The sequence below is a fragment of the Sarcophilus harrisii genome, chromosome 1, assembly GCF_902635505.1.
Source record: "Sarcophilus harrisii chromosome 1, mSarHar1.11, whole genome shotgun sequence".
NCBI lineage: Eukaryota > Metazoa > Chordata > Mammalia > Dasyuromorphia > Dasyuridae > Sarcophilus > Sarcophilus harrisii.
The window spans coordinates 296,113,356-296,138,239 of NC_045426.1; the positions used below are offsets into that span (position 1 = coordinate 296,113,356).

Below are 24,884 nucleotides of genomic sequence, written 5' to 3' on the forward strand. Positions count from 1 at the left end.
GCAGGTAGACCAAAACATGTTAAATAAGTTAAAGAATATGTTAAAGATTATATATATATGTATATATATAATGTGTATATATATATATATATATATATACATACACACACACACACACACACACACACACACACACACACACACACACACACATCCCTACAGTTATTTTGCTGCACAAGAAAAATCGGACTTAGAAATAAAGTAAAAATAACCTGAGAAGGAAATCAAAAATGCGAGCGGACAAAAACAGAAGGAGGTCCACTATGTTCTTAACATTTTGCTAGGTTTAATGGAAGACATGCTTCCTACCTTGGTGAAATGTGTCTGCTTAGAAAGAAAAAATAAAAAGGCAACCCATTCAGAGAGCTGATATTCTTATTGTAATGGCTAGAAGTTCAGAGAAGTGAGGAATTAGTATTTGAGTTGGCCTTGGAAAGATGAAGATTTCAATAGATGAGAAGAAGCATAGAGAACATTATAGAGGGAGAGTATTAATATAAGCAAAAGCAAGAAACTACAAAGAATAGATGGTGTGTGCAGAAGACACTGATCTCACCAAATCATTCCATTGAGTGGGTAATGGAAAAAAAAAGAAAATAGGATAGATTAGTAGATAGATTAAGTCTTTCTTGGAATTTTCATAGCATTTTGTTTGTACAACTTCTCTGGCACTTCTGTTTTGCATTATAGATTCCATCTCAAATGTTCACATGAACTATTTGTGCCCAACCTGTGGCTTTTTGAGCTCATATTGGTCTGATCCGCCAGTTAAACAACACCATGCATTGACCCTGACCATAGTGATATTATTTTGGCAATCTTCAAGTATGAAGGACAACAACCATAATTATATACTTGCCTTGTTGTCTTCTCCTTGCTCCTTCACAACACACCCATACCTACACAAAATTCTCCTGCAAAATACACACACACACACACACACACACACACCACACACAACACCTCAATTGTTTGAAGGAAAGACTTGTTTAATTTGTCTCCATACTTGATGTATAGAATGAAAAACATTTCTTACAGCAACATGCAATAGATGTCCAAAATATTTGTTGAATTAATCATTAAATGTTGTGATAGACAACAATAAATTGATCTGTATTCCAGAATTTAAGGTCTCCCTTCCTTTCCCTCTGCCTCTCCCTCCCTCCCTCCCTCCCTCCCTTTCCCTCTCTCTCTTTCTCTCTCTCTCTCTCTCTCTCTCTCTCACATACACACATCCTCTGTCTCTCTCACACATATACACACACATATTTCGAAAAAACAAGCTTCCTGTGAAATTAATTGTTCCCCACATTATAATGCAAATTCTAGGGGAGGGGGGGAAATGCTCCCAGTGAAATTCATCATCCTCCATATTATAATGCAATACTCCTCAAATAACAACACAAAGCTTCCTACGAAATTCTTTTCCCCCATATTTTTATGCCAATTCTTTCTATTATCAGAAAATAGAATGGAAAATCCAGTTAGAGGGGTAATAGCAAGTTTTCAGCTATAAAACTAAATATATTTATTCATTAAACTTTACATTTAACCCCCTCCTTTCTAATAATGAATCATTCATTTTTGATTTATTATTCCTAATTGATAAATTGGAATAGAATAGGGCTATTTATGTAATCTATATCCACTTAGGACCAGGTAAATAATAGGACTGCTCAATCTAAGATTCTGCATGTCTGTTCTATTATTAGAAATCTTCAGCAAAATCTGTAAGAATTATGCCATTGTTCAATCCAAATTTAGTATACCAGTTATAGGTTTTGATATAAAGGACACACTTGTAATTCATCAATAGAAAAATTACACCATCTATTGGCAAAGTAAAAAATCACACCAGGAAGATGTTTGAAGTACTTAATCTAAAATTAAAAAGACCTCCACCCTTTTGGATTGATTATAATTGGTTGCAAAGAAGTCATTTCAAAAACTGGGGGGTAGGGAGAAGAAAAGATCTAAAATCTGTGTATATTTTTCAGTTTTCTTTCAGATTTTCAATGTAGAGAAAATAAAGTTTTAAATTTATATGGCGAGAGCAGAAATTATAATTCTATATTTCAGATATTAATAAATTATATTTCTAATATGACCTATGAGATGAAATTTATAGAGGAACACATGTGTGTACTTTTCAGGTGGGTGAGATAAGCACTGGCTTCCTGCTAAAATAGCCTAATTAGAAACTTTGTGATTCTTGAGTAAAAGTTCATTTCCCTAGGCAACAGTAGTCCACTCCCTCTAGGGTTTTTGACTCCATTTGAGTATTCATGAACTGCACATAATGCATTTTTTAAAAAGGTGACCTAGTGCTACAGGAACTTCACTCATCCTTCTGACAGAGACATTTCTATTAATTTATGCAGGCCCCTTTTGCACTTCAGCATTTTTCCTTCTGGTTGCTAGGCAACCATTTAAGTTACTGCGCATGTTTTTTTTATGATAACTGTCATTATGATTATTTTTTAATTATTCAACTGGGAATATGGATTAAAACAGCATATTGTCACTCATGCCTATTATCTTCTAACATTCTAGTAGTCCTCCCCCAAAGAATAGCTTTCTGGAATTTTGAGAGAAACAGTTTGTAATATTTTGTGATATCTTTAGCTACACAAAGGGAGTAGCAATGATATCATTCTGAAAAGAATTTAAAATAATTATATTTTTTCACAAACTGAGAATGATCTAAGCCTTCCAGGTCATACAGCTAAATGATGAATATCTTTATATATATATATATATATATATATATATATATATATATATATATATATATATGAATAAGCTCCAGTATTAAGTGATATTAGTGTTTATTTGTTATTTAAGCTAAATTTCTGATGGAAAAATTCTTCAGAATTTTGAGTCTGTTTTACAAATTAATAAATTCCAGGCATTTTTGCACTCTTAAAATACACTTGCAAATATATATCTCTGTCTTCAAAAGAGTTTTAAATATACTTCTCAGAAATATGAACCATTTTCACTTTCAAAATAATTTCCTTGTTTAAAAAAATACATAAACTGCCTTTGTACATAGAAATGTATTTAGGCAATGTGGCACAATTTCCTCTGGATATTAATACAAGATGTTTGTGGTTTGTAACATGAGGATTCTTTGAAAAGGGACAGAATTGAATTATATATACATATACACACTTACATAAATTTTTGTCACCTATCCTTTATGATAAAGGCAATCTATAATAAATTATTATAAATAATGGTCAAGAATCTAAAATGAATTTTGGAGAAAAAGATAGAAAAAAGTGATCCATTTCTTCTTTAACTCAAAGAATTGTTGTTTTTCTAAATATCTGATTTTCTGCTGAATAGCAAGCTAAATTTTAAATACTCCCAAATGAAAGGAAGAAATTTGCTTGCTCTGAAAAATAAATTCAAAATGGCTTTTGCATATAGTATGATAGGAGTTGTAGTCTTTGATGTTTTCATTTGACTTTGAAGTGATAGCAGAGTATATTGACTAATAGGGCAGCAAGGAGTTCCATATTCTTGTGCATTTTGCACTGCATAGTCTCTGTATATTTTATTTTATTGACATTTACTATTAAAAAAATCCCTTAATGTTTCTTGACGTGTTTTTCAGTTCAGGGCGACAGCTAAGTGAAGTCTTCATTCAACTTCCATCAAGGAAAGAATTACCAGAATATTATGAATTAATTAGAAAACCAGTGGATTTCAAAAAAATAAAGGTAGGTATGATGCAAACTTCCATTTTAAAAAATAAATGTAGCAATTGAAAAGAGGTTTACAAATTAAATGAAGTCATTTAGGTGAGGCTCGGGGTGCAGAGGGGAGGGATAGTCTATAAATTGATACTTATCTTTCTAAACCATGTCATTATATAGCTTTGAGAATCCCTGTAGCATACATTTATGGTAAACTTTGTACAGAGACCCAGATAATATTACACTGTATTTTCTTTTAAAAACTTTCCTCCTTTTCTCACTCTAATTTCCATCTCCCTACTCTATAGTTGTAATTGTAGGAGAGTTATTCTTGCAGAATCCAAAGAGAGATTTCGGCTACACATGTTGTTAACAGAATTACTCATTTTATATTTTCTCTCCTCTCCATTTTATCTAAAAATCATATTAGGAAAGAATCCGTAATCACAAATACCGGAGCCTTGGTGATTTGGAGAAAGATGTTATGCTACTCTGTCATAATGCTCAAACATTCAACTTGGAGGGATCACAGGTTGGATTCACTTCACTTACATTTTTTAAAGCTTCAAAATGTCTCTTCTTTTAAATAAAATATTTTGCTCTTTAAACCCAGTTTTAAAAAATCATTCAAATATAGTTATATTCCATTATTAAACTTCTGACAGAGGGAGTCAAACATTCTGGGTTTTTCCATTATTCTGGATATTTATTTAAAGTGGACATTTTTAAATATTCTGTTTATTTTTATATATGTGGTACGTTTTCTGTCAAGCAGCCTGTATTGTGATACTGATAAGCTGACTTTGCTAATTAAAACAGAAGTTATTATACAAATATTAAAAATAAAATTAGGATAGTGGTATTATTTTTCACATACATACACCACATACATACATATATAAATGTGTATATATTATCTAAGCAAAACTACCGTCAGGAAGTTCCCTTAATAAGTTTCCATGGGTAACAGAGTACAAGAAATGGAAACATATCATCTTCATTTTGGAAATATTTATGTGATAAAGAGATTGCTGTAACACCCTGATGGTAATTGTGTAGGAGGGCAGAGAGCAGTTGTTGGGCCAACATTATTGATGCAGAATGGATAGGGCTTGGCTGAGGAGAAAGAAAATATCTATAAAGCCTCTCAAGTTTTGAACCTGTATTAATTAATGAGAGAACCTGTTCTCTGCAGAAATAGGAAAGTCAGGAGAATAATGAGTTTAAAAATACTGAGAGTTTGAGTTGCTGGCAGGGTATCTAGGTGGAGATGCCCAGTAGTCTAGTGAATGTTGTAGATAGAGTGTTTCTGACAAGTGAATAGGGAGGTAGAAGGAAGAGAGGAAGGAGAGGAGGGAGGAAAGGAGATATTTTTTTTTATTTTATTTAATAGCTTTTTATTTACAGGTTGTATGTATGAGTAACTTTACAGCATTAACAATTGCCAAACCTCTTGTTCCAATTTCTCACCTCTTACCCCCCAGCCCCTCCCCTAGATGGCAGGATGACCAATAGATGTTAAATACATTAAAATATAAATTAGATACACAATAAGTATACATGACCAAACTGTTATTTTGCTGTACAAAAAGAATCAGACTCTGAAATATTGTACAATTAGCTTGTGAAGGAAATCAAAAATGCATGTGGGCATAAATATAGGGATTGGGAATTCAATGAAATGGTTTTTAGTCATCTCCCAGAGTTCTTTCTCTGGGCGTAGCTGGTTCAGTTCATTACTGCTCCATTAGAGATGATTTGGTTGATCTCATTGCTGAGGATGGCCAGGTCCATCAGAACTGGTCATCATATAGTATTGTTGTTGAAGTATATAATGATCTCCTGGTCCTGCTCATTTCACTCAGCATCAGTTCGTGTAAGTCTCTCCAGGCCTTTCTGAAATCATCCTGTTGGTCATTTCTTACACAACAATAATATTCCATAATATTCATATACCACAATTTATTCAGCCATTCTCCAACTGATGGACATCCACTCAGTTTCCAGTTTCTAGCCACTACAAAGAGGGCTGCCACAAACATTCGTGCACATACAGGTCCCTTTCCCTTCTTTATAATCTCTTTGGGATATAAGCCCAGTAGTAACACTGCTGGATCAAAGGGTATGCACAGTTTGATAACTTTTTGAGCATAGTTCCAAATTGCTCTCCAGAATGGTTGGATTTGTTCACAACTCCACCAACAATGCATCAATGTCCCAGTTTTCCCTCATCCCCTCCAACAATCATCATTATTTTTTCCTGTCATCTTAGCCAATCTGACAGGTGTGTAGTGGTATCTTAGAGTTGTCTTAATTTGCATTTCTCTGATTAATAATGACTTGGAGCATCGGAAAGGAGAGATTTTAATAAAAACTATGAGAAAGAAAGAAGATGACCCAAAACAAGACCCTGGGGTACATAACAACTTAGAGGGTAGATGATAATTCAACAGGAACTAAGAAATGACTGGACCACCAAGAGAATCTTTGTCTTATAGAAGTCAAGAGAAAAGAAAACACAAAGTTGAAGCATTATACTTTTGAAGGAAGGTAAAGTATGGAAACTGACAAAAAGCCATTGGATTTAGCAGTCACTAGCAACTGCAGAGAGGGTAGTTTCAGATGAAGTCAAATTTCAAAAGAATCATAAGCTTTCCTCATTATTTAGGAAAAGATATTTTTTGTTTGTTTCAGTATGGCACATAGTTGGAGCTCAACATATACTCATTGACTTGCCTCATTAACCATAAAGTGCTATATAAATATGAGTTACTATTTCTGATCTATAATAGCGTTTGCCTTAAAAATCAATGTTGAAAAAAAGGAATTGGAAAATGCTATTTCAATGCCTCTGCCAGTTGATGCAACAGAAGCCACCTTAAATTCCTGAATCTTTTATATGCCAGTTTAATTTTCCTTTCCATTTTTCCTTACCAACTGGTTAGAGAACATTTGAAATCTGAAAAATGGTTCTTAGGCTTACTCTACTTTCTAGGATGTTAACTGTATGGCAATTTGTTTTTCTGACCAAAATATTGGTATTAGACAACCCCCTTCCTTACAAAGATACTTTTTAGAAAAATCTTTGATAAAGTCTAGAATCTAAAAGACTCAACTGAGAATCCTTTTATGAAAGATATTTTATTACCAATTCTAATATTGCACATAATTCTTATTAATCTTGATTATGTCATCAAAGTCCCAGGTCTGCCCAGATGTTTGTCATCTCATGCATGAAATGTGATTTTGGTCCCTTACCTATCAGTCTGTCTCTAGTTTCTCTCTTCTACAATTAACCTTTGGTGCCCTTCCAAATCAGGTCTCCTAGAATGCATTTTTATTTGCACTATGGAAATTTTCGATGGCACTCCATTGTCTACAGAATAAAGCCTAGACTCTATTGTCTACTCTAGAGGATTACTCCAATGTGACATTCCACTCTTATTTACAACAACTCTAAAATTCTATAGTTCCCCAACTTCAATCATGTCAGTCTGTTCAACGACTCCTAGATGCAGTTTATTCTTTCTGACCATCCCATCTTTCCTTACAGTATTCCCCATATTCAACAGCTATCCAAAAATTACCTTGATTTCAAGGGCTAGCTTCAAGTTTCATTTCTTCAGTGAAACCTCCCTTGGTTATAGTAGTCTTAGTCATCTCCTCCTCTTCTCTCCTCTCCTCTCCTTTCCTCTCCTCTCTTTTTCTCTCCTCTCCTCTCTTTTCTCCTCTCTTCTCCTCTTCTCTCCTCTCCACTTCTGCTTTTGGAGTTCATTGAGGTTTGTTAGGGAAATATGACACTTAAAGGATACTTCCTTGTTTTGTAACAGAGCAGTAATCCTTACACAAAAGTTTTGGGGAGTCTTAGAAAGGTATATTCCTCACTGCCACCTTGTCAGGTAGACAATGCAAAGATGATTATTCCCATTTTATCAATAAAGAAACTGAGGTCTGGAGAAATTAAATTACTTACTCTTAACATTCTACTAAATTGATGCCAGAGCTGGATTTTGAACCTAAATCTTTTTGTTCTAGTTCACTGCCCTTTCCCCTATGACCTGTTTTGTCTCAGTAAGGTCACAAACTTTTAAGGGACCATATCTTTTCATACTATCTAGGCAACTAGATGACTTTCTGTACAGAGTGCTAACCTGGAGTTAAGAAGACCTGAATTTGTATCAATCCTCAGACAGTGTAGGTTCTTTATTATTAAGGATCAAATGATATAATATTTGTAACCATTGTTTCCTTCATTGTTTTTATCTCTCGATGTCTATATAGTTTTGTGCACAGTCAGTGTTCAATAAATATGTTTATTGATTTAATCAATATTAGAATAGTTATTAGTGCTAATAAATATTAGTATATTACCTTGGTTTTGTTATATAGATTGCTATTTTTAAAAGCAATACTTCCTATAAGGAGTTAACTGTATTTGACAGAACTTATCAAAACAAGTTAGTTCAATGAATATATTTTTATTACCAAGGAAACAGAAAATACTTCCTTGCACCTTTCCCTTATATCTTGTAGATCATTTGAATTGGATGTTCCCTACCCCATATCCTGCAGACAGTATTTAAGATAGTTTTCTTTGGGATATTAATAACCAATATTGTTATTTCTTAGAATTCTTTCTTTCTATGGGAAAAAAGTCTGAATTATTTTTATTTAAGTAACTTGAAACTCTAATAGATACATTCTTATTCTGTAGATATATGAGGACTCCATTGTTCTACAGTCAGTGTTTAAGAGTGCACGGCAGAAAATTGCCAAAGAAGAAGATAGTGAAGACGATAGCAATGATGAAGAGGAGGAAGATGAGGATGAATCAGAATCTGAGGGTAATCTGAATGATCCAATTTTACCATTTCTTTCCTTCTTTACCCTCCCTCAGGTTCTTTCAGTTTTGTGAAGAGCCTTTGAAAACTTGTGGAGCATATGTAGTTTTTATTGAGTTTGCCCTTCATCTTAATATCCTCCATCCAGGCTTAAGAACATGAGTGTAAGAATCCTTTGTGGCCAGTCAGGACCCATTGTCTATCCATCAAGATATGTTTTGTAAAAGAACATGGTTCTTTCCTAATGTCAACCCCACAAGTTAAAGATATACTCTAAATATAACCTCTATTATAGAGCCCTCATATAGGGGAATAATGATGATATAATGATATAATAATATTATAACAGATGATTTTCTCATTATTAACATTGCATTCCTTGATGCAGATCACATCTTTTTCTCAGACTTACTCTGAGAGTTGTTGTGACCTTCAATTGTTTCCTGCTGTAGATCACCTGGTAAAGAACATCTCTTAGTTGATTGGTAATCATATAGTCCAAAATCATGACCAATACTTCAAGTCTTTCCATATTGGTATAGGACTTTCCAAAGCTTCCACTCTTAGAAATTTAGGCAAGGCAATCACACATACCATATACCAATTTAACTAAATTTTAATATATGTTTATAAATTTACTTTATGCTGAATAAAGTAGCATTGCTTTCATTCATCCTAATTTTACTTCTTTCCATTTTAAGCCCACATTCTAGTTCTGACAGTCTAGAATTTAGTAAATATCTTGAACTACAGAACCTCTGATTTGGAAGGTACATCAGAGGCCATCTAGTCCAATGCATACTTGAAAAAGAAACCATAAATGGCCATGCTTTGCTTAAGAACCAGTAGGGAGAAGAAGAATCCCCTGTTTCTTCCAGCAGTCTACTTCATTTTGGACAGAGTTGATAGTAAAGAAGTGAATTCATATACATTAAATCTAAATATTCCTCTCATCAATGTCTTTCAAGTAAATGAATTCAATTCCTCTTCAACATGGCAGTCTACATTTACTTTATCCACGTACAAATGGATTTTATTGTGTTGCTTTATGGATTTTAATCACCTATCCTTTCAGTCTTATACTTGATTGTACTATTCTGTTCACAAAAAGCCTATTTATTGTCAGACATTATTTAAAAATCATTTTTGTATACTTGAAAACATGTACATTCCCTTGCTAATTAATTTCATTTTAACTTTTGTTATGATATTCAGTCCAGTTGCTGCTTAGTACTGCCTATCTCTTTTTTAAATTTACCCATAAATACTCTACGGTCCCTATGAAAATAACACATGCTGTTTACAGAAAATTTTGTTAAATATGGTATAAACCTCATTACCTAGACTCTTAAGCAAGAAATTTTATATTCTGTTATAATTATCTCTCCTTACCATGCCATTAGAGATCTGTGTTCTTCTGAACAGGTCATTTAGCCTCTAAATATATTTTCTCATCTGTAAAATGAACTTGGTTAGCTGATTTCTAAGATTTTCCTAACTATATGATTCAATATCATTTTATTGTGATTTGTAAAAATCATCAACCCTGATTTCCAGATGAGTTTAATCAGTGTTTTATCTTCAGAAGTGAAAATCAATTCTATAAGGAAGCTCTTAGTGTCCTTTATAACCAACTCTTCTCTTCCTCCATTTTATTATGGCTATGAATTAATTATTCCTAGACCCTAATTATTAATCATAGATTCAAGTATCAAATAGTCCCTTTCCCACAATTCTTTTATTGATATAGTAATGACTTTTACCTGTAGGCAAAATAAAAGGATCTCAGACTTAACAGAGATCTCACAATTTGTCTAGTTCAATTCAACCTCAATAAGAATCCTTTCTACTGTGTTCAAAATAGCCATCTATCCTTCTCTTTTATGCATCCACTGATGGAGAGATCACCACTGTCATTTCCCTTTTTGATAAGTCTAATTGGTTGAGGGAGTTGTTATTATTGGGTTTTTAAAATTTTTCCTTTTTATTGTGAATGTAACAATATGGAGAGGGGGCCTACCTTTCTTATCACTGCCAGCAGTGACCATTGCCTGCAACCAATAGACAGATATGCACAAAAGACCTGGGATGGGCAGCACCCCAAATGCTTCTTTTAACTCAACTCTCACCCCCATCATCCATGGAAAGCAATTCCTATAGTGAAGAAGCCAATCATCCTCATCAACAATAATTATCTACCTATCATAAAGCAAACATCTTACCTGGGGTTGTGAGGCATCTCAAAAGGGAGATAAAGGAGGGAGCTTGTTATAATAGGCAAGTCAAACTATCATTACCACCTTGACCTATGACCTCCCCTCATATTTGATGGAGACATCCAAAGAACTAGAACCTCCAAAACGGCAGTATCTTCAGCTCAAGGTCCTTAGCCACCATCCTAAGAAGCAATTCCTATGGAAATGTAGCCTTGAAACTGCTCCTGCAACTGTTAAGGCTGTGATTGCTGAAGACCCAGGAAAAAAAGTCATTTTCCATAAAGAAAGTCTTCATTAGCACAATCAAATATTCAACACCAGAAAATGATATGATTTTATCAATGGAAATGACTTTCAAAAAAGCACTGCCAATTTTTTTTATTTTATTTTACTTTTTGCTGTTGCACCTAAGGACTCTGTCACACTTCTCTCTGATTTGCAGCTGAAATCCTTATATGTTATTATACCCATTAGAAGGTGAACTTCTTCAGAGTAGAGACTGTCTTGCATATAGTAAGTGCTTAATAAATTATTTATTCATTTATTCAAACACAAGCATTCAAATAGCCAAAGAAATTTTACATAAGGAAGTATGACTTTTTATATTTATTTTATCATATAATTATATATATGAAGGATATATATTTATATTTAAAGTGTATGTATACAACTTAACAAGGTAGTAATGAAACTCTACTGTATTTGTTTGTGTCTCCTGTACATTTTGTTGATTTCTGTGCAGTTTTTAAAAGTGTTTTTTGATGCTTTTTGCTTTGATTATCACTAATTAACTTAACCTTTCCCACCTAAGAAGATGCTTTCCCTTGTAACAAGTAAGTACAGAATGGAAAAAACAAATGAATACATTGAGCATGTCTGAGAATACATATCTCATTCACTTGTCTGTTACTTCTATTTTAAGAGTTGGGAAGTATGTTTTATTATTAGTCTCATAAAGTCCCTATTTTTAATTACTTAGATCAGTATTTTGAAGTTTTTGGAAATTATATTCCTCTATTTTTGTTGTTAGTGTGTAATGTCTTCTCATAATTCTGTTTGCTTCATTGTGAATTAGTTCATGCAAAGTTTGCCATGTTTCTTTGAATTCATATTTATCTGTTAATTCATATATAACAATTTGTTCAACTACTTCCACATTAATGAACATCTATTTTCCCATCTTATGATATTACAAATATGCTGCCATAAACATTCATTTACTCATGAATCCTTTGTCTCTGGCCTTGATCTGTTTAGAACATATGCCTAATGGTAGCATCACTGAGTCAAAGGACATGACCACTTTTGGATTTTTTCCCCCAAGAATTTTGTTTCATACTGTTCGAAACAATTTATAGCTCCATCAGTAAGCCCATAATATATGTCTTTTCCACCAGTCCTTCAAGTTTGATTTTCTTCTGTTGTCATCTTTGTCATCTTATGTCAGAAACAGAAAATTTTTATTTAAATTCAGCTGAAATCTGCCTCATCTTCCTGTGATTATTGTAGTTCTACTCTTTGAACATGTCTCAACTTTACTCCATGTGAGAGCCCTTCAGGTATATGAAAACAGCTATCATGCTACCTCCTTTGAGCTCAGGTCTTATCCTGTTTGATCTTAGTCGTTTCCTTCAATGAATTCTTTTTTTGCTATAGTCTTCAGTTTCCTGGTTCCTGGTAACCCTTCTATTTGCCTACATTTTGTCAGTGATCTTGACATATCATATACAGGACTAAATGCAGATGTAGTCTGAAGAATTGGAGTTGACTGGAGACTATGACTGTGGGAACTATGGCTCTTTGCAGTATAGATAGATATAACCTCTTCCATATCAAAATGTTGATTTATGTTGCTATCCACTTCAATTCCTAGGTCTTTTTTTTATTTAAGCTATTAAATAGCCATTTCTTATCTTTTTTCTGCCATTGAATTTTTGAATCTGGATTCAGCACTTTACATTTGTCCCCATTAAATTTTAAATCCTCTTATTAAATTAGTTCTATTGTTTTTAGTATATCTAGATTTTTTTCTAGAATTTGTCAAACAGTATATCAATTGATCCCCTCAGATTTATATTGTTTTCTCTTTTGATATGCATGTCAGCTAAACCTTCATCTCATTATTGATAAGATTATTAAAAGAGCTCAAGACTAAAAATGGTTACACAAAGAGACATTCCACTAAAGATCTCCTTTCCACAGTGAAACTCATTAATGGCTGTCCTTTGGATCTAGTTGTTCAATCAGTTCTAGATCTACCTAATATTTTCTAGTGTACATCTTTCTATATCAATCATGAAGACTATCAAAAACACTTTGACAGGTTTTGTTAATATCCAATTATATACAATGTCCACAGTATTTTCTTCATCTAGTCTGGTAATGCTGTCAAAAAGGGAAAAAAATATATAGTCTGGAATGAACTGTTATCAGTGAATCACATTAGTTCTTAGGACTCAGTGGTTTAGGGACAGCTAGATGGCACAGTAGATAGGGTACCAGTCTTGGAGTCAGCTTGACCTGAGTTCAAATATGACCTTTAACACTTGACACTCATTAGCTGTATGATCCTGGGCACATCACTTAACCCCAATTGCCTCAAAAAAAAAAAAGAGTAATTGGTTTCCTCTTGTAAATTGTCATAGTTCATCTCTTTGACAATATGTTAAGGAATTTTGTCAGGAATCAAAATCAATCTTCCAAATAATATGCATGGTTCTACATTTTTGAAAATTGTGACAATATTTACCCATCTTATCTTTTGTATCATTTATCCCATTTTCCATATTTTTTTCAGATATTATTGACTGTAGCTGAGTATTCATATGTGCCAGTTTCTTCAGTGGCCTGTGATTTAGTCTGTCTAGACTAGGTGATGTGATCTTGTTTAATGAAAGCTACATGCTCTCTTACCATCTCATTTATGCTGGATTTCAGCTCTCTGCTAACCTGTTTTGTTTTATCCTTCCCAGTCTAAAGGACAATTTCTTTGTTAGAAAAAGCAAAAACTATAGAAGATTTGCATAAGACTGGCTAAGGAATAATGGACTACCTTCAGCTTCTGTTTCCATTGTGACATCTTTCACCTCTTTTCTCTACCCTGTATACAAGAAAATCTTCATTAATGAATTTCTTCTAAGACCTTGGGAAATAGCTAACAAGGCAGGAAGTTTTAGTCAGTTCCAGCAAACCTCTCAACACAGTAATAATACTCCTGGGAACTCAGGGAACCTAGGGTCTAGGCCAAGATAAAGCAGGTGGCCCTTCCAACTCATTGATTCTGGGGCCAACCCCAGATCAGTACATGAGTAATATAGGAAAAATTGAGTGGAAAATCTTCTAGAAGAATATTTTGTGTGAACTTAAACTGCCTCCTTGAATAGCATAAAAAGAACAAATAGTTGGGGTTAGTGTGGTAATTTATAGCTAAGATAGCTTATGTAGGCTGAGACATTAATTCCTTAGAAAAAGTGACTTCTATGTGGAGATATTATTAATAGACTCCATTGCAATAATAACCAAATTTTGGGAATTAATTTTTGGACTTTAATTTTAAGAACTGCAGATTAAACTGGAATTGTCCTACATTTCATTTTTCCCCCCAAACCATTCTGTATGGTTAAATGGAGAAGATCATTATCTGTGGTTTTAGATGTGTTTTTTTGAGGCAGAAGAAAATTAATAACTTGTATGCAATCACTCCACAAGCTGGTGGCAGAATGAAAATAAGTATTCAGATCTTTAGCCTCCCATCTTGGCTATTCATTTCACTAGCGCATGCTTCCTCTTATTGTGTATTCAGACATCTTTAACTACTGGGGAGAAGTGAAGCTTTTCCTGGGACTTAATGAGTGGTTTTCTACTTCTAGCAAAATCTGTGAAAGTGAAAATCAAGCTTAATAAAAAAGATGAGAAAGGCCGGGACAAAGGAAAAGGCAAGAAGAGGCAGAGCAGAGGAAAAGCTAAACCTGTTGTGAGTGATTATGACAGTGATGAGGAGCAGGATGACAATGTAAGTATTTATGGTACAAAACAATTGAGCGTTTTAATGATTCTGTGGGTGATGAAGCAATGAAGTCAAATGGGTAACAAATTTGAAGTATGATGGAAGAGAAATGTTAATATGTTAATACTGAAATGTACAGAACTTACCAGAAATCATAAGGAAATCAAGGCACATGATTTAAAAGGATTTTTTTTAAATCTCACTTTAAAATTTGAAGACTAAGAAGAAGGTCCTATATAAAATTATAAGTACTTGAAGAATTATAAACCAATTTTTAATCAAACTTATTTTTGAAAAAAACTTAATTTTTTGAAATATGAATTCATCTTAATTTTAGTGATTAAATAGAAGGTACCTTTACCATAGATAAAAGAGAGTCTTGAGTTCCTCCTTATCAACTGTTTTTTTTTTTCTTTCCCTCTTCTTTGTTCTTTTTTCATCTTTTTCCCTCCACCTTTCCTTGTCTCTTTCAATAAAGAGAATTTACATTTTCTATGCTTGTGAGTTTATTTTTCTCTTTGACTTCTTAGAGGGAAAATTTCAAAGTTGTTATCCCACTCTGCCCATTATATATATAATGTAGATAGGCATTTCAGATACTTGAAGATTTTTGTGTGACATTATGAGAGATTCAAATGAGTAAGGCTCATGTCACTTTGACTTTATGAACTCATTTAAAAAATGCCATATCAAAAAATGAGAGTAATTATCCAAGTCTATCAATGCAGGCCTAAAGAGGGAATGAAATATTGGCAAATGATACATATAACCAGATTTCTTAGCCATTATGGAATTTTCTACCAAGAGTACCTCCTTTTCTGTCAAAAAAGTATATAGTAGCTTTCTTCTTGCTTTTCCATCTAGTGGAGAGGCTAATAAGCAAAGTTTGTTTCCATCATATTTCTTACTTCCTACATTTTGTTTTATCATACATTTTTAATTGGTGGTCAGAATTTGTAATCTTATTTAACATTTTTTTTTTGTTTTCATTTGACTCACAGGATCAGTCAGAAGCAAGTGGAACTGATGACGAGTGATCAACATAGGGCATCTTTCCTGGTAGAAATGAACTCTTTCCCCTCTCTCATTTATACCCAGCGTGAATTCATTTTGTCAGATAGACATTGGGTTGTTTCTGTATTGTCATCATCTATAAACTAGCTTTAGGATAGTGCCAGACAAACATATGATATCATGGTGTAAAAAAGTAAATGAAAAATATACAAAAAAATTTGTAAAATATTGTGACCAAATGGGCCTCTAAGATTGAATAAAAATAAACTTTTGATGGAAAATATGTGGGTTGATAGTATATTTCTATGGGTTGGGTTTAGTTTGGTAATGGTTTGAGTGTGCCTGGTTTTATCAACTGTTAAGATGCTTTAAGATAGCATTGGAAAGATGAAAAAGAAAATGTGTCTTTTGTAACAATGATAACCAGGAGAAGCCATTAAAAGCCACTGGTTATTTTATTTTTCATCAGGCAATTTTCAAAGTTTTTTTTTTTTTGTTCTGTATTGTTTTTTTACACTGTGGTACATATATGCAACTTTGTTTAATAGCTGATAAATGTACAGTAGTTAGACTTCACCCTGCCCCATATACATTTTTCCACTTTATGCTCAATGATCTCTGAAAAAAATGCTTTTTAAATTGTATCAGATTTATGTCAACTGTAAACTTTGCTCCTTTTTTGACTCTTGATTTTAAAAAGTTTGGTTGAAAAATGCTATTGAATATTGCAATCTATATAGTATAATGGATGGCTTCTTTTATCAAACTGATCTTCTATGTTACCAATGTGGATTATCATCTTTTCCCTAAAGTGTACTTAATCTTTGCTTTCTTTGCACAATGTCTTTGGTTGCAAGTCATAAGCCTGAGGCAAATAAAATTCCAGTAATTTTGAAGAATGTGGTGTTGGTGTTTTCCTAATAAAGAGACAATTTAGCTCAATAAATATTGCCTTGTGTTTATGAGTTTCAGGAGATATGATGCTTGTTAGTTACTGCGTCTCAGTGAATGTATCTGACATACTCTGTATATTCTTTAAAAGTACTTAAAAGTTAATAATCAGTGAGAGTCAATGAGTCAAAATGGAGGATGGGGGAGGCAGAGAGGAGGGAGAGAAGAAGGAAAGGAGAGAGAGAAAAATGATGTTGATAATGATGGTTCTATTCTTTTTATTTTTATTATTATAACTTTTTTATTGACAGAACATATGCATGGGTGATTTTTTATAACATTATCCCTTGCACTCACTTCTATGTGCACAGAACTGAACAGTTCTCTTGTTGCATAAGCAAGAATTGGATTCAGAAGGTAAAAATAACCTGGGAAGAAAAACAAAAATGCAAAGAGTTCACACTCATTTCCCAGGGTTCCTTTTCTGGATGTAGCTGATTCTGTCCATCATTGATCAATTGGAACTGAATTATATGTTCTCTTTGTTGAAAATGTCCACTTCCATCAGAATACATCCTCACACGGTATTGTTACTGAAGTGTATAATGATCTCCTGGTTCTGCTCATTTCACTCAGCATCACTTCATGTAAGTCTCTCCAAGCTTCTCTGTATTCATCCTGCTGGTCATTTCTTACAGAAAAATAATATTTCCTCAGCAACGAGATCAACCAAATCATTTCTAATGGAGCAGTAATGAACTGAACTAGCTATGCCCAGAAAAATAACTCTGGGAGATGACTAAAAACCATTACATTAAATTCCCAATCCCTATATTTATGCACACATGCATTTTTGATTTCCTTCACAAGCTAATTGTACAATAATTCAGAGTCTGATTCTTTTTGTACAGCAAAATAATGTTTTGGTCATGTATACTTATTGTGTATCTAAGTTATATTTTAATATATTTAACATCTACTGGTCATCCTGCCATCTAGGGGAGGGGTGGGGGTAAGAGGTGAAAAATTGGAACAAGAGGTTTGGCAATTGTTAATGCTGTAAAGTTACCCATGTATATATCCTGTAAATAAAAGGCTATTAAATTAAAAAAAAATAATATTCCATAATGTTCATATACCACAATTTACCCAACCATTCTCCAATTGATGGGCATCCATTAATTTTCCAGTTTCTAGCCACTACAAAAAAGGCTGCCAAAAACCTTTTGGCACATACAGGTCCCTTTCCCTTCTTTAATATTTCTTTGGGATATAAGCCCAGTAGTAACACTGATGGCTCAAAGAGTATGGACAATTTGATAACTTTGGGGGCATAATTCCAAATTGCTCTCCAGAATGGTTGGATTTGTTCAAAACTCCACAAACAAACTCCACAGTGTCCCAGATTTCCCACATCCCCTCCAACATTCATCATTCTGTTTTCCTGTCATCTTAGCAAATCTGACAGGTACACACCTGTGTATCTCACAAATGTCTTAATTTGCATTTCTGTGATCAATAGTGATTTGGGACACCCTTTCATATGAGTAGAAATAGTTTCAGTTTCATCATCTGAAAATTGTCTGTTCATAAGGCTTGATTTTTTATTAATTAGAGTCAATTCTCTATATATTTTCGAAATGAGGCCTTTATCAGAACCTTTAACTGTAAAAATGTTTTTCCAGTTTGTTGCTTCCCTTCTAATTTTGTTTGGATTAGTTTTGTTTCTACAAAGGCTTTTTAATTTGATATAATCAAAAATTTCTATTTTGTGACCAATAATGATCTCTAGTTTTTCTTTGGTCACAAATTCTTTCCTCCTCCACAAGTCTGAGAGGTAAACTATCCTATGTTACTCTAATTTATTTATAATCTCATTTTGTATGCCTAAATCATGGACCCATTATGATGTTATCTTGGTGTATATGGTGTGAAGTGTGGGTCCATGCCTAATTTCTGCCTAATTTCCAGTTTTCCCAGCAGTTTTTGTCAAATGGTGAATTCTTATCTGAAAAGTTGGGATCTTTGGGTTTGTGAAACACTAGATTGCTACAGTTATTGACTATTTTGTCCTGTGAACCTAACCTATTCCACTGATCAACTAATCTATTTCTTAGCCAATACCAAATGGTTTTGGTGACCACTGCTTTATAATATAGTTTTAGATCAGGTACAGCTATGCCACCTTCATTTGATTTTTTTTTCATTAATTTCCTTGAAATTCTTGACCTGTTGTTCTTCCAGATGAATTTTGTTGTTATTTTTTCTAGGTCATTAAAATAGTTTCTTGGAAGTCTGATTGGTATAGGAGTAAATAAACAGACTAGTGTAGGGAGTATTGTCATCTTTATTATATGTGCTCAGCCTATTACTGCACTTAATATTTTTCCAGTTATTTATATCTGACTTTATTTGTGTGGAAAGTGTTTTGTAATTTTGCTCATATAGTTCTTGACTTTCCTTTGGTAGATAGATTCCCAAATATTTTATGCTATCAACAGTTATTTTGAATAGAATTTCTCTTTGTATCTCTTGCTGATATATAAAAATGCTAAGGATTTATGTGGATTTATTTTGTATCCTCCAACTTTTCTAAAGTTGTGAAGTATTTCTAATAGCTTTTTAATAAAATCTCTGGGGTTCTCTAAGTATACCATCATATCATCTGCAAAGAGTAATAGTTTGGTTTCCTCATTACCTACTCTAATTCCTTTTATCTCTTTCTCAACTCTTATTGCCGAGGCTAGCATTTCTAATACAATATTGAATAATAATGGTGATAGTGGGCAACCTTGTTTCACTCCTGATCTTACTGGGAATGGTTCCAGTTTATCCACATTAAATATGATGCTTAGTGATGGTTTTAAATATATGGTCCTGACCATTTTAAGGAAAAGTCCATTTATTCCTATAACTCTCAAGTGTTTGTATTAGGAATGGATGTTGGATTTTATCAAATGCTTTTTCTGTATCTATTGAGATAATCTTATCGTTTTTGTTCATTTGGTTATTGATATTGTCAATTATGCTGATAGTTTTCCTAATTTGAACCAGCCCTGCATTCGTCATATAAATCCTGCTTGATTGTAGTGTATTATCCTGGGAATGATTTTCTGTAATATTTGCTAATATTTTATTTAAGATTTTAGCATCAATATTCATTAGGGAGATTGGTCTATAATTTTCTTTCTATATTTTCAACTTACCTGGTTTAGGTAGCAGTATCTTATCTGTATTTTAAAAGGAATTTGGTAGGACTCCTTTGTGACAACAGAGCTAGTACCCCAGATACCCCAGAATCAGCCATAGTCAGGATAAGCAAAAGTCCTTGGTCTTTTTTCTTGGTCTTTATATGCAGGATTGAACAGGATGGAAGCAGAATCTCTACGATCATCTTCTCACTCGTCTATCACCAAGAGAGTGACTCTGGCTAGTCTTATTCCACCCCCTAGTCCCTCCTACAATCCTCTGTATACACCAATCATTGAGCCAGAACAGATAGTGGAAAGGACCTTGTTCCAAGCATATGCCCATATTTTCCAATTGATAGTTAGCCTCAAGTGCTCAGCAGTCCTGACCTCAGTGCATCAACTCAATAGTTTCAGCCCTCTACATCTCCCGCTTTGTTTTGTTTTAGAACACAGGTGGTCATGCCATCCCTGACTTCTCAGGAAAAGAGATGAAAACACCAAAAAGGAGGCGATCACCCCCCCCCAACTTCTCAGGAAGGGAGGTGAAAACAGTAAAAAAGGAGATGATCACACTGTCCCCAACATCTCAGGAAGGGAGATGAAATGCACCAAAGGGAAGTGGGGATTGCTAGCGGGTTTCTGGGCTGAAGGATCTTATTAGAAACAGGTATACACAAACCCATCAGCATGGGAAGTATTTGCACAAGCATATAGCAATAACGCACAAGCTTTTAGTGATGACTCTCCCCACAACCAGTGCAGGCTCAATAAACAGAATTGTATATGCAAGTAGTGATATAACAAACTATGGTATTATAAGAGATTTCTAGAAGTCCTAGGAGGGTATGTAAACAACAGTCACACATACGTCTTCTTCAGCAGCCAAGAAATAGTCCAAAACCAATCTATTGTCCATTGCTTCACATGTCAGGGAATCCAGTGATCCCCGCAAGTTTTTGAAGTCCTGCAATAGTCTTTTTATGTGTTAGGGAATCCAATGATCCCAGAAGATTTTGAAGTCCTATAACAGTCTTATCATTTCTCAGAAAATCCAATGATTCCTGAGGGTTTTCAAGTCCTACAACATTCTTATCATATCTCGGACAATCCAATGATTCCTGAGGGTGTTGAGGTCCTACAACAATCTTCTCATGTCTCAGAGAATCCAATGATTCCTGAGGGTTTTGAGGTCTTAACAATTTTTGATGTCCATGAGTCAAACACCATAACTGCCATGCACAGTCAGCAATGGAACCACCTGATGCTTCCTGGGTCTTCTCCTTTGCTTCAAGGATCTGCTCTGTCTCCTTCCAATGAACAAGGCAAATACGGCTCATTGGCATCCATCTGATTCCTTCTCCACCTGTGGAAATACAAGCAAATCCTCTTCCCCAAGCAGTTAACCTATCTGGTCCCTTCCATTCAGCACTTTCTGGGTCTTTCCACTTCACCTGGCGATTATCTAAAGATAGTGGAGCTGCTCACACTGGACACTGCCCTTCTGGTGGGTTATAAAACCTGTCTGCCAGAGCCAGTGCATCTTTGTCAAAAATCAAGAAATTAATAGTATAAAGAGCTAGATTTAGAAGTTCTCTAGGATTACCTGTGGCTCCCCCTTTCTTTTGTTTTTGGAGGAGCATCTTAATGTCTCTGTTTCTCTTCTCTATTATTGCCTGTCCTTGAGGATTAAAGGGTATGCCAGTGGTGTGTAAAATCTTCTACTGTGCACAAAAGTGTGCAAAATGTTTAGAAGTATATGCAGGTCCATTGTCTGTTTTTATGGCTTGGGGCACACCTATAATTGCAAATGCTTGTATAAGGAATTCAGTGAACACTTGGGCTGTCTCTTTTGTTGCTGGTATTGCAAAAGTGAATCCTGAAAAGGTGTCTACCACAACATGGATAAAAGACAGACAACCAAAAGATTTATAATGGATCACATCCATTTGCCAAATTTCATTGGGTCTCAAACCAAAAGTGTTCTTCCCTGGAGGCAGTGTAGGAGGGTGGAAAGGAAGGCAAGCTGTACAGGCTTTTACTATGTTCCTTGCTTCCTCTCTTGTTATTGCAAATTGCAAACGTAACACTCGAGCAGCCTGATGATATTTAAACTGAGATTCTTGAGCTTCTTGAAATAAAGGAGTATTGGCCAGCATAGTTAGAAGGCTATCTGCCTTTGAATTACCATCAAAAATAAGACCTGGAAGTCCACTATGAGAGTGGACATGCAAGATATAAATCTTACCTGGATGCTTCCTCACTTGCTCTTGAAGTTCCTTAAAGACCTGATATATATTAGAGGCTACAAATTTTATCTGGGCTGTGGCAATTCTTTGTACCACACCTATTGAATAGGCCGAATCAGATATCTTATCCCAGATAATTGTACTACTTGCTTAATGGCCTTTAATAGAATTCTAGCCACAAGCATTGGGTAAGGAGTAAGACTTTGTTCTGGTTGTGCTGAGAGGATCACCCACTCTTATCACACTGTTTCCTTGATGAAGGACTTCTGTGGGTGCCTCTTTTGTAGCAAAAACTGATATTTCCCAGGGTTTTTGAGTGACTCTCTCAACCACATTGGATAAAGCCAATTCAACTTCTCTCAAAGCCTCTTGAGCTTCTTTTGTAAGCTGACATGGTGAGGTTAAAGCATTGTCTCCCCTTAAAATGTCATATAATGGTTGCAAATGATAGGTAATCAAGCCTAACCCTGGTCGCATCCATTGGATATCTCCTATCAATTTCTGAAAGTCATTTAAGGTGTTTAGCTTCTCTGTTCTTAAGGAAAGTTTTTGTACTGTGAGCACCTTAGGATATACTTCATACCCAAAATATTGAAAAGGAGCATATCTTTGAATTTTTTCTGGAGCTATGTGCAATTTGTAGTATCTTAGTGTTTCCATGGTCTTTTGTAGACATGCTTCTAACATTTGTTCCACAGGTGGCACATCCCAATATATCATCCATGTAATGTAATAACATAACTTTTGGAAATGCTTTTCTTACGGGTATAAGAGCAGCAGCAACATACATTTGACACATAGTAGGGCTGTTTTTCATTTCCTGTTGCAAAACTGTCCATTCATATCTTTTATAAGGCTCAGCTAAGTTAACGCTGGGCACTCAAAAGGCAAATCTTTTCATATCCTCCTTATCTAGAGGGATAGAATAGAAACAATCTTTAATGTCTATAAACCAAAGAGGCCATTCTCTCGGCAACTGAGTAGGAGATGGAAGCCCAGGCTGAAGAGTTCCCATAGTTTCCATCTGTTCATTTACCTTTCTTAAATCAATCAACATCCTTCATTTTCCAGATTTTTTTCTTACAACAAATACTGGGGAATTCCAAGGACTTAGAAAAGGTGATGTGTCTTTGGTCAAGTTGCTCCTGTACTATATCTAATAAGGCCTGAACTTTATTGCTACTTAAGGGCCACTGTTCTATCCACACTGGTGTATCAGTTTTCCATTAAATAGGAACAGGTGAAAGTGTTGGCAGGCCTTCAACAGCAGCCCTGCCTAAAAAACTGAAGTACTCATTTTTAATCCTAATTGTTGTAAAATGTCTCTTCCCCACAGGTTGATGGGGATTTTTTCAAGTATAAAAGGAGTAAAAACTCCCGTTTCACCTTCAAATATCTATTTCAAAGGGATAACACTAACTTCAGCTGCTATTGATCCCCCTATGCCAGACATGTAGGTGTCTGTCTTAATCTTTGGCCAGTGACTGGTCCAGTTGGCACCTCTAATGACTGTATGATCTCCACCTGTGTCTACCAATCCTTCTAATGGTAGGCCATTTATATAGATCATGAGCATAGGTTGGTCAGCGGTTTCAGCTCCTGTCCAGTATATCCTGGATTTTGTGGTCTGGAGTCAGAATCTGGGTGACTATCACGAGGTTGCTTATTAGGATTCTGTATGAGTAAACCTGATGCTACTACTTCTTCTGGGTGAAAAGTCACACATTGTCTACCTGTATTAGTGACTGGGATATTATCTACACATTCCCCAGTTTCCCACATCAGTGTGTGGATGGACACTGTATGTACATAAAGGAGGTGAAATGGTCAAGTCTACTGTGCCTGGAGGCAAGGGATCCATAGGCTGGAGAGGAACAGATTTCACCTCTCCAAGGGCTATCTCAGTTGCCCCAGATGTATACAGCTCTATTCTCCCCAATTGTAATCCCTTTTTCCCATCAGATTGCTTTCTGGCTGGTTGATTGTGTAATCCCCTCTTTCATCATATGGCTTCCTGGCTGATTGGTCATGTCTGGGTACTGAACTTCTAGGAACTCTCTGGGTGTAGCATCAGCTGCCATCATGCCCCAAGTGTTTTTTTGTCTTAGGCCCTGGGGCTGGGCCCCTCATCCCATTTCTCTGACTCAGTCTATATTCTGAGGCCCAATGGAAGCCTCTGTTGCATTTTGGACAAGGGATTTTGGGTCTTGTTCTCCCATCCTGTTTTCTCATTCTATCTCTATGCCAACATTGAGCTTTCAGATGCCCTACTTTACCACATTGAAAGCATTGATGAATCTCTCTGGAAGTCCCTTGCCAAAAGGGAGCCTGCCTTTCCATGTTAGGATTTTGGGAAGTCTGCATCATAGCTTGGCTATAAAAGGTATTTGTGTCCACTGTGGCAGAGCGTCTTATGATCTCCTCTAAAGGAGCATCCTTGTGTAGTCCTAGTATAATTCTTCTACAAACCTCATTAGTATTTTCTTTAGCAAGTTGCCTTATCATAATGTCTGTTACTGCATTTTTACCATTAGTTTGTACAACAGCAGCCTGCAGACGTCCACAAAATCAGCAAAGGGTTCATTTAGCCCTTGTGCTATTTTTGTGAAGGCTTCACCCTTATCATTTTTATTGAGGAGCGAAGTCCATGCTTTGATAACAGCAGCAGCTATTTGCCCATATGCTGCTAAGGGGTAATTAATCTGTACTGAAATTTCTGCATAAGAACCTGCACCTGTTAGTTGGTCACAGGTGATTGGAGGATTCAGTCCACTC

At 34.9% G+C, this 24,884-nt stretch overlaps 1 protein-coding gene across 9 annotated transcripts in view; it reads left to right on the forward strand.

Annotated features, from left to right (window-relative positions):
- The window catches only part of SMARCA2 (SWI/SNF related, matrix associated, actin dependent regulator of chromatin, subfamily a, member 2), a 278,733-nt gene extending 262,010 nt beyond the window's left edge, over positions 1–16,723 (forward strand). For all 9 annotated transcript variants that reach the window (XM_031943983.1, XM_012542924.3, XM_031943976.1 and 6 more), the window contains 5 exons: positions 3,623–3,728; positions 4,135–4,236; positions 8,419–8,548; positions 14,631–14,773; positions 15,769–16,723. In XM_031943983.1, coding sequence (XP_031799843.1) covers positions 3,623–3,728; positions 4,135–4,236; positions 8,419–8,548; positions 14,631–14,773; positions 15,769–15,804 — 517 coding nt within the window. In that variant the 3' untranslated portion in view covers positions 15,805–16,723. The remainder of the gene's footprint in view (positions 1–3,622; positions 3,729–4,134; positions 4,237–8,418; positions 8,549–14,630; positions 14,774–15,768) is intronic.
- Positions 16,724–24,884: the final 8,161 nt, after the last annotated feature.